The sequence below is a fragment of the Setaria italica genome, chromosome IV (assembly GCF_000263155.2).
Source record: "Setaria italica strain Yugu1 chromosome IV, Setaria_italica_v2.0, whole genome shotgun sequence".
Lineage (NCBI taxonomy): Eukaryota > Viridiplantae > Streptophyta > Magnoliopsida > Poales > Poaceae > Setaria > Setaria italica.
Window position 1 is genome coordinate 14,370,333 of NC_028453.1, and position 11,292 is coordinate 14,381,624.

Here is an 11,292-nt window from a genome sequence, read left to right on the forward strand (position 1 = left end):
TTCCTATGGTTAGCTCTGTGTGCAATTTGTTCCTGCACAGTGACTACACGAAATGGTAAAAGTCTCTTCTGGTACAGAGCAATCAGATTGTTACAACACGTAGGGTCTGTTTGTTTGAGGTGCAGCTTTTGGGTTTTTTTGAAAAGCTGCTGCTGGCTTTTTGATTCTAAAAAGTCAACACTAGCTTTTTACAATATGTGTTTAGTTTTCTGAGCTCAAAAAATGTAAACAAAGATAGTAATCTAAAAGATAACCATGTCTTTGAATAGCAATCCAATTTTCATGCGCATCCTAAGAACATCAATTTTCAGTACAATCCTCTACTGCCAAATATTATTACAAAAGAAGTAACTCGTGGAAGTTATATATGACCATGGAATATTTGGGGGACCTACATCCTGAGGGCATCTATATATTTGCCACGAATTCTATAGTGTACGAGGTAAGCCAGCACTTAAGGAAGCAATGAATTTCATCATCTTCCATCTAGCGAGAAGGATATTGAACCATTAATCATCATCGTTGGCGATGGGTACGATGACACTATGGATGAGCCAAACCGTCCTTCATTCTGCATTAAGGCCAACATATGAAAGCTGAAGTGTGCTGGTATTAGCTCTGGTAGTGTCACATCACCATCGAGATACTGCAAAACTTGCCGCATGTTCGGTCTTGCATCAGGAAATGGATGCGAGCACAGCAATCCTAACTTCAATGCAAGGCATACCTCATCAATATCATAGATACCTTGAAGTTTGATATCCACTGTATCAAGGAGTGAACCTTTATGCCAATTCTGAATCACCCAATCGACCAACATGACCTGGTGGCTTTCGGTGTTTTCAGTGATTGGCTTTCTTCCACAGGTAACCTCAAGAATGAAAATGCCAAAGGCAAACACATCGGTAAGAGTGGTTGCCTTGCCTCTGTGTACTAGTTCTGGGGCTAGGTATCCTATTGTTCCAACAATATGTGTGGTTTGTGGGTCGGTGCCATGATCGTATAACCTCGCGAGGCCGAAGTCTCCTAGTCGTCCATTCATCTCTTTGTCAAGAAGCACATTGTTTGGCTTGACATCGCGATGGATAACAACTTTGTCCCATTCCTCATGTAGGTAAAGCAAGCCCGATGCAATTCCTTTGATAATTTTAAACCTTTGTCCCCAATCTAAGGTGGCCCTGCCCTCCTCACCGTACAAGTATTTTTCAAGACTTCCATTCTTCATATAGTCATACACTAGAAGGAGTTCACCTTTTCGTCTACAATACCCAAATAATTTGACAACATTATTGTGTTGAAGATGCCCCATGCTTACAACTTCAGCTACAAATTGTTTTATTCCCTGCTTTGAGTTATATGATACCCTCTTTACTGCAACCTCTGATTTTGATGTAGGAAGAACTCCCTTGTACACCCTTCCAAACCCACCTACCCCTATCAAATGCTTGGAACTAAATCCCTTGGTGGCATGATATAAATCTTTGTAAGTGAATCGGTGTGGACCATACTCAACCTCCCAATCTTCATGCACCTCCTTATACCTAAGATGTCTCCTCACAAGTATAACAGTTATAGTGCCAATAGCTAATACCAAAACTGCAGATGCAATTGGTAGAATGATCTCTAAGAGTTTAGATGGAGATCGTGGACCAAGATAAGGTAGTTTGGGTAGTTTGGTGGAGTCGATTATTGGAGCAGGACTATTCATGCCAAAACTCCATCCAAGCACACAGTGATGCCCTGTCGATAAGCCAGTTGAAGATGAGAAGCCAATGTATGATTGCTCTTTTAGAACGGTCGAGAGGTCGTAGGTTGAAGAGAGTAGTGGCCTCGCAGGTTTTTCCATGCCAAGAGGAGCTAAGGTAACATTGATCTGTGTTGTGTTTCCATCATACTCTACCCAAGTCTGGATTGGTCCACTACCAATGAGGGGTAGGTTTGTGAACGTGCCATTCTTACCGTTATTGTAGAAGCCAGCTGGCCGGGATTTCAAAGAGTTGAGACTGTTGATGTCGATGCCAACATGGTTGTTGTCGATGTCCCCAAACTCAGTATTTTGGATGGTGTCGAGCTCAACTGCAAAGATTTGGTTGCTCAAACTACCGTTGTTTGTGGAGTTGAAAAGCCCCAAAAATTGGATTGGAAAAGCTTCAGTGAAATCATTGCTTGGGCCGATGAAGAAGGCAAAGCCATGGCCCCTTATATCGCCAAAAGAAGAGAGAATACCAAACACAAAGGAGGTGGAGAAGGATTGCACCATGCCATCGGGGGACAGGCGGAAGCGCAGTGGAGACGGGTAAACTGCATGGCCCTTAACCCGGGCCGTATCGTTCGTCAACTCGATGAGGCCGGTCGACGTGATTCTGGCTGCACCATCTAGGGTGAAGTTGCTGCCGGTGAAGCCAGTGTAGACGAATTGTCTGTGCTCATTACCGCTGCTAAATTCTAGTATAAACACTACAATTAGGATGGGGAGGGTGGACAAAATGAGCTTCATGCTGATAGTGGTCATGGCTGAGTGGATTTGTGTTCCGCAGATCATCAAATGTGGAACTTTATAATCTGGCAGGACACCCGGTTCCTGCGAGACATACGACCTAGTCTGCCGGCGGAGCATCTCCAGCACAACAAAAAAAATTCGTGGAAATTCAAGTCATGGTCGACGTTGAAGGAGTTGGCGGTCTTCATGGGTTGGCATCAGGATTCAACAACCTCCGTATCATTTTTCTGTACGACATTGAATAGTTACTGAGCTTAATTACGGGGTGTTTGGGAAGGGGGTAAACTTTAGCCCCCAATTTTAGCTAGATTTTAGTCCTTCTCATCCAAACACCTAGGCTAAAATGAAGGGGCTAAATTTTAGCCCCCCATAATCCATTAACCCCTCCAAGGGGTGCTAAAATGGACTAAAGGGGCTAAAAGTGGTCCCCTTCGTCCTAAATTCCACCCTCTGCCCCCCTCTTTCTCCTCCCCGCACTCTCTCTCCACTCTCTCTCTCCACACACGCCGTCTCCGCTCGGCCCCTTCACCCCGGCGCTCTCTCTCTCCTCCCCGCCGAGCTCCCTCTCGCTCCCCATCCTCACCGTAGGCCGCCGGATCTGAGGCGACGATGGCGGCCACGACGTGAAGGCTCATGGCGAGCTCGAGCTCAACACCCTCACCACGTCGCTCGAGCGCCCGCGCGGCGTGCTCGGCGAACTCGAGCGCGCGCGGTGCCGCCGCCCTCCCCGGAGACCATGGCGTCGTGCGCCTGCTTGAGGAGGAAGGGCCCCAGATCCAGGTTGTCGAGTGACTCGTCGGCCTTGGGGCCTGGCGCGACGGGCGCGGGCTTCCTGGGCTTGGCGCACGAGGAGGTGGACGGGGACGGCGGCGCCCGGCGGGGAAGCGGCAATGAGAAGCGGCGCGGCAGCGGGGCCACCGCCGGGGGCGAGTTGTCATTCGCGGCGAGGCCCGGCATGGCGGGCGGCGCGGAGTTAGGTGGGTAGGTGGAGGGAGGAGAGCTGGAGAGGAGGTGGCGACGACTGGATCGAGCTTCGGTAGCAGTAGTCGGGGAAGGGGAGGGAGGGGGGTTGGGCGGATGCGGCGGTCAATCTTGGTAGGGCCTCGAGGGAGCAGAGGGAAGAAGTTGAGGGTAAAGGAGAGGGGGTAAAAGAGTCTTTTGATAACCAAAGTGCTAAACTATAGCCTCTCTCCCAAACACCCTAGGTGCTAAATTTTTAGCTCCTTCATTTGAGTGGGCTAAACTTTAGCCCCCCTCCCAAACAGGCCCTTAGTCTCGTAGAAATTCCAACGAGCGAACTTCTTTCGGTTTCACTTGCAATTTTAATACATTGCATATCTTAAAAGTTGTTGGGTGGGTACGTTGAAATATTAGTATATACTTTCAATTTTTCATACAGAAGTATTTCATTATATATGCTAGCTATAAAAAGAACAAATTTATTCTGCACACGAGTACGGGTAAACTGCATGGCCCTTAACCCGGGCCGTGTCGTTCGTCAACTCGATGAGGCCGGTCGACGTGATTCTGGCTGCACCATCTAGGGTGAAGTTGCTGCCGGTGAAGCCAGTGTAGACGAATTGTCTGTGCTCATTACCGCTGCTAAATTCTAGTATAAACACTACAGTTATGATCGGGAGGGTGGACAAAATGAGCTTCATGCTGGTAGTGGTCATGGCTGAGTGGATTTGTGTTCCGCAGATCATCAAATGTGGGGGCTGTTTGGATACGAGGTGCTAAACTTTAACAGTGTCACATCGGATGTTCGGATGCTAATTAGGAGGAGTAAACATGAGCTAATTATAAAACTAATTGCAGAACCCTGTGCTAATTCGCTAGACGAATCTATTAAGCCTAATTAATCCATCATTAGCAAATGGTTACTGTAGCACCACATTGTCAAATCATAGACTAATTAGGTTTAATAGATTCGTCTCGCGAATTATACTCCATCTGTGTAATTAGTTTTGTAATTAGTCTATGTTTAATACTCCTAATTAGCATCCAAACATCCGATGTGACAGGTGTTAAACTTTAACAAGGTGTTCCCAAACACCCCTTATAATCTGGCAGGACACCCGGTTCCTGCGAGACATACGACCTAGTCTGCCGGCGGAGCATCTCTAGCACAACAAAAAAAATTCGTGGAAATTCAAGTCATGGTCGACGTTGAAGGAGTTGGCGGTCTTCATGGGTTGGCATCAGGATTCAACAACCTCCGTATCATTTTTTTGTACGACATTGAATAGTTACTGAGCTTAATTACGGGGTGTTTGGGAAGGGGGTAAACTTTAGCCCCCAATTTTAGCCAGATTTTAGTCCTTCTCATCCAAACACCTGGGCTAAAATGAAGAGGCTAAATTTTAGCCCCCCATAATCCATTAGCCCCTCCAAGGGGTGCTAAAATGGACTAAAGGGGCTAAAAGTGGTCCCTCTCGTCCTAAATTCCACCCTCTGCCCCCCTCTTTCTCCTCCCCGCACTCTCTCTCCACTCTCTCTCTCTCCACACACGCCGTCTCCGCTCGGCCCCTATACCAATCTTGATGGCCCCGCCGCCTCCGCGAGCCCCGCCGCCTCCGTCGCGATCCCGCTGCCCCTGTCTCTCTTTCCTCCCTGTCGCGCTCTCTCTCTTTCCTCCCCGCCGAGCTCCCTCTCACTCCCCATCCTCACCGTAGGCTGCCGGATCTGAGGCGAGGATGGCGGCCACGACGTGAAGGCTCATGGCGAGCTCGAGCTCGACGCACTCATCGCGTCGCTCGAGCGCCCGCGCGGCATGCTCGGCGAACTCGAGCGTGCGCGGTGCCGCCGCTCTCCTCGGAGACCATGGCGTCGTCCACCTGCTTGAGGAGAAAGGGCCCCATATCCGGGTTGTCGAGTGACTCGTCGGCCTTGGGGCCTGGCGCGGCGGGCGCAAACTTCCTGGGCTTGGCGCACAAGGAGGTGGACGGGGACGGCGGCGCCCGGCGGGGAAGCGGCAATGAGAGGCGGCGCGGCAGCGGGGCCGCCGCCGGGGGCGAGTTGTCATTCGCGGCGAGGCCCGGCATGGCGGGCGGCGCGGAGTTAGGTGGGTAGGTGGAGGAAGGAGAGCTGGAGAGGAGGTGGCGACGACTGGATAGAGCTTCGGTAGCAGTAGTCGGGGAAGGGGAGGGAGGGGAGTTGGGCGGATGCGGCGGTCAATCTTGGGAGGGCCTCGAGGGAGCAGAGGGAAGAAGTTGAGGGTAAAGGAGAGGGGGTAAAAGAGTCTTTTGATAACCAAAATGCTAAACTTTAGCCTCTCTCCTAAACACCCTAGGTGCTAAATTTTTAGCTCCTTCATTTGAGTGGGCTAAACTTTAGCCCCCCTCCCAAACAGGCCCTTAGTCTCGTAGAAATTCCAACGAGCGAACTTCTTTCGGTTTCACTTGCAATTTTAATACATTGCATATCTTAAAAGTTGTTGGGTGGGTACGTTGAAATATTAGTATATACTTTCAATTTTTCATACAGAAGTATTTCATTATATATGCTAGCTATAAAAAGAACAAATTTATTCTGCACACGAGTACGGGTAAACTGCATGGCCCTTAACCCGGGTCGTATCGTTCGTCAACTCGATGAGGCCGGTCGACGTGATTCTGGCTGCACCATCTAGGGTGAAGTTGCTGCCGGTGAAGCCAGTGTAGACGAATTGTCTGTGCTCATTACCGCTGCTAAATTCTAGTATAAACACTACAGTTATGATCGGGAGGGTGGACAAAATGAGCTTCATGCTGGTAGTGGTCATGGCTGAGTGGATTTGTGTTCCGCAGATCATCAAATGTGGAAATTTATAATCTGGCAGGACACCCGGTTCCTGCGAGACATACGACCTAGTCTGCCGGCGGAGCATCTCCAGCACAACAAAAAAAATTCGTGGAAATTCAAGTCATGGTCGACGTTGAAGGAGTTGGCGGTCTTCATGGGTTGGCATCAGGATTCAACAACCTCCGTATCATTTTTCTGTACGACATTGAATAGTTACTGAGCTTAATTACGGGGTGTTTGGAAAGGGGGTAAACTTTAGCCCCCAATTTTAGCCAGATTTTAGTCCTTCTCATCCAAACACCTAGGCTAAAATGAAGAGGCTAAATTTTAGCCCCTCATAATCCATTAGCTCCTCCAAGGGGTGCTAAAATGGACTAAAGGGCTAAAAGTGGTCCCCCTCGTCCTAAATTCCACCCTCTGCCCCCCTCTTTCTCCTCCCCGCACTCTCTCTCCACTCTCTCTCTCTCCACACACGCCGTCTCCGCTCGACCCCTTCACCCGTCTCGCTGGCCCCGCCGCCTCCGTCGAGCCCCGCCGCCTCCGTCGCGATCCCGCTGCCCCTGTCTCTCTTTCCTCCCCGTCGCGCTCTCTCTCTCCTCCCCGCCGAGCTCCCTCTCACTCCCCATCCTCACCGTAGGCTGCCGGATCTGAGGCGAGGATGGCGGCCACGACGTGAAGGCTCATGGCGAGCTCGAGCTCGACGCCCTCACCGCGTCGCTCGAGCGCCCGCGCGGCGTGCTCGGCGAACTCGAGCGTGCGCGGTGCCGCCGCCCTCCCCGGAGACCATGGCGTCGTGCGCCTGCTTGGGGAGGAAGGGCCCCATATCCGGGTTGTCGAGTGACTCGTCGGCCTTGGGGCCTGGCGCGGCGGGCGTGGGCTTCTTGGGCTTGGCGCACGAGGAGGTGGACGGGGATGGCGGCGCCCGGCGGGGAAGCGGCAATGAGAGGCGGCGCGGCAGCGGGGCCGCCGCGGGGGGCGAGTTGTCATTCGCGGCGAGGCCCGGCATGGCTGGCGGCGCGGAGTTAGGTGGGTAGGTGGAGGGAGGAGAGCTGGAGAGGAGGTGGCGACGACTGGATCGAGCTTCGGTAGCAGTAGTCGGGGAAGGGGAGGGAGGGGGGTTGGCCGGATGCGGCGGTCAATCTTGGGAGGGCCTCGAGGGAGCAGAGGGAAGAAGTTGAGGGTAAAGGAGAGGGGGTAAAAGAGTCTTTTGATAACCAAAGTGCTAAACTTTAGCCTCTATCCTAAACACCCTAGGTGCTAAATTTTTAGCTCCTTCATTTGAGTGGGCTAAACTTTAGCCCCCCTCCCAAATAGGCCCTTAGTCTCGTAGAAATTCCAACGAGCGAGCTTCTTTCGGTTTCACTTGCAATTTTAATACATTGCATATCTTAAAAGTTGTTGGGTGGGTACGTTGAAATATTAGTATATACTTTCAATTTTTCATACAGAAGTATTTCATTATATATGCTAGCTATAAAAAGAACAAATTTATTCTGCACACCAGTACGGGTAAACTGCATGGCCCTTAACCCGGGCCGTATCGTTCGTCAACTCGATGAGGCCGGTCGACGTGATTCTGGCTGCACCATCTAGGGTGTCTAGGGTGAAGTTGCTGCCGGTGAAGCCAGTGTAGACGAATTGTCTGTGCTCATTACCGCTGCTAAATTCTAGTATAAACACTACAATTAGGATGGGGAGGGTGGACAAAATGAGCTTCATGCTGGTAGTGGTCATGGCTGAGTGGATTTGTGTTCCGCAGATCATCAAATGTGAAACTTTATAATCTGGCAGGACACCCGGTTCCTGCGAGACATACGACCTAGTCTGCCGGCGGAGCATCTCCAGCACAACAAACAAAATTCGTGGAAATTCAAGTCATGGTCGACGTTGAACGAGTTGGCGGTCTTCATGGGTTGGCATCAGGATTCAACAACGTCCATATCATTTTTCTGTACGACATTGACTAGTTACTGAGCTTAATTAGTCTCGTAGAAATTCCAACGAGCGAACATGTTTCGGTTTCACTTGCAATTTTAATACATTTCATATCTTAAATGTTTTTGGGTGGGTACGTTGAAATATTAGTATATACTTTCAATTTTTCATACAGAAGTATTTCATTATATATACTAGCTATAAAAAGAACAAATTTATTCTGCACACGAGTACGTGTGCATCGCTGAAGGCAACAATTTTTGCGTTCTCACCTAAACGAGCAGGCTGCGTGGAGGAGGAGCACCGAACACGCGAGTGGGCCACGGAAAGTGAACGGGCGAAGTTGAGCAGAAGCTCGCGAGCGGACTGCAGAGCTAGAAAGAGGACGCGAGCGGGGCCGTGAGTAGGAGAAGCGACAGGGTCCATGATATGATATCTGGCTTTTCTTTGATTTTTTGCTGAATATATGAACATTGAGTATGTTTATATAACTAAAAAACTGTAACATGCATGTGAAGAATTTTATTCCATCTCCCTCTTCTATCAATGTTCGAATCAACGTAAGCATTAATAACATGCTTCAATAAACAAAATAACATAAATAAAAGATATTCATTTAAAACATAAAGTAATTGAAAACATTTTTTACATCTTGAACAAATAAATTTGCTCGGTGAACAATGAAACAAGTAAAGGAAAAATGAATTTGCATGGTGAACAATACAACAAGTAAAGGAAGAAATGAAAGGAGAAAAAGAAACAGAAGCTTGCCTATTTTTCCCTCTCGTTTCCATAGGATTGTAGGAACACCATCCTTTGGAACAAAGGGCTTTGTAGAAAAGGTTCCTATTTGCAATCCTCTGGAACTCCAATATTTTTCCTTTATTTTAGAGTGGGCCTTAATAGTTCACTTTAGCTTTTTTAAGTCAAATTTGTTTAACTTTAATCAAATTAAATGAAAAGTATAATAACAACTACAATACCAAATAAATGCATAATCAAGATGTATGTTATGACAACATGTCCTGTGCTTTTCATGAATTAATTTCTTTCACATAATCAAGGTACCATATCCATATCTTTTTGGGACCAAAACCTTACATAATCAAGGTACCATGTCCGATCTTGAAAAATGAGAGTCGCTTTCCAACGGTCGTTGTACCAGGAAGAGAACCATGTAAAATCTGCGCGGGTGAAAAAGTCCAAAAGACAATCAATCAGACTGACGATCGAAAACCAAAGAATAGTTGATTAAACATCTGAAGTGCCCGATGAAGCACGGACTTGCTGGCATCCAAGAAATAGCACTACGTACGAACGTTTAGTCGATTTTGGTACCGCGATAAATTAGAGGCATATAAATTAACCAGATATATTAAATGTCGAGAACGGAAAGAAGCATGCTCAAAACACATATACATGCATTTTGAGAACTATTGTAATTTTTTTTTTGAGAAAACGAACTATAGTAAAGTTCAAACATGGGCCTGCCTTGTACTCTTTCAAACAGAAGTCATGAAAATATGTGGTCATGGAAAAGCGTAATGTGAATGCGGGAGAAAATTTTACCCCTGGTGAATCGTCCAACCCAACGACGCTCCGAGTTAACAAAAAACTAACATGTATCCAGTGAAATCTCCGCTCTCTTTTTTTCCATTTCTTATCTATTTAGATATGATATAGACCTAATTCTTATACAAAGAAAACTCTTTCGCTCCACTTTGTCTTGCTTTCTCAAAAATATCTAGAAAAGGAATTGTTTTACCCTTTATTTAATGATAGTCAGAGACTATTAAATAAAAAAGAAAATACTAACAACTAATTAGATTAGAACCTAAGTAAAATGGGATAACTAATGTATGCGTCCTAATGAAGAGTAATACAAATTAAAGAAATCTATTTCAGAAGTACGAAATATAATATCCAATTTTATGGTTTACTATTTCCTTTATTTCTTTTGTTTCTTTATTTTATTTAAAGTGGATCACTTCAGATAATTTATATAGAAATATTTTACAAACAAAATAGGAATTTACAAAATAGAGAAAATCATTGCAGTCATTATAGGAAAGTATAGGGACCTAGAGCATATCTTATTTGAAGGAGGATGTAATTCAAATCAGTTAAGAAATCCTTCATTCTATTGATTTCATCAATATTCTTTCTTTTTCTTTTTCTATCTATATGATTTTTCATGAATGGAGCCTATACTAATACTTTTATCTGTATTATGTGGCGCAGTCGATCGTCGAGTCTGTAAAACATTTTTCTATTTTCTACTTAGGTGGAAGAAAATAAGCAGTATGAAAAGAATCCAATAAAAAACAAATAATATATGAACAAACACCATTAAATTAAATAGCGTGATTTTAGAAAAATTCATAAAAACCATCAAATTTGAAGTTTTTATCAGGGAAAATAGAACTTACAAGTTTTAATTTCAGAATAAAACGAGAAACATGAACTGTTTATGTGTTCATCATCTCAATCTAGCTAGTCATAAATACGGTTTATATAATAAACTTTGCTTCAAGTTTCCGAAACAAGGTTTGTGCACTTGTCTGCCTTTTTTTGGGAGTTGCTTGTTGGGGACCGCCCGATAACGCACCCTGAACAAAGCCGGCGTGGAGCTCTCCCCGACACCAACACTGACTTCGTGATTATACTCTTCCACGAAGCTAATAATTAATCGAAGTTAACTGGTCCGAAGATGTTTGTTCTATGGTTTTGTAGGCGAAGATTCCCGAAGTTGAAACCCCCACGGAACTCCCAGCGACTTGACTTCGAGGAGATGCCACGACTAGAGCCCGAGGTTAGCTGGTCTTGACCAACGAAGGTGGAGTGTGCGTGGAGGCGTACTTGGTGCGGGCGAAGCTAACGAGTAGGGAAAGGAGAAATCAGGATAGCCCTGGAATCACATCGTTGTGGAGCACTTTGGTAATAAAGATTTTGGGAGGGGTTAGAAATGTAATCTCACTTTGAAAGTGACATCTTGGGTAAGGGTCAACTAAGGATGTAGTTGTTGGGTATGGTTATAACAGGTATACGGAAATGTAACTTTATAGCACTAAAAG

The 11,292-nt window shown here is 46.5% G+C and overlaps 1 protein-coding gene across 1 annotated transcript; it reads right to left on the bottom strand.

The window, feature by feature from the left end:
* Nucleotides 1–289: 289 nt before the first annotated feature.
* LOC101766915 (L-type lectin-domain containing receptor kinase IV.1) lies at nt 290–2,512 on the bottom strand. Its single transcript, XM_022825802.1, has one exon. The coding sequence runs from the start codon at nt 2,510–2,512 to the stop codon at nt 476–478; it is 2,037 nt and encodes a 678-aa protein (XP_022681537.1). The 3' UTR covers nt 290–475.
* Between the last annotated feature and the right edge of the window lie 8,780 nt (nt 2,513–11,292).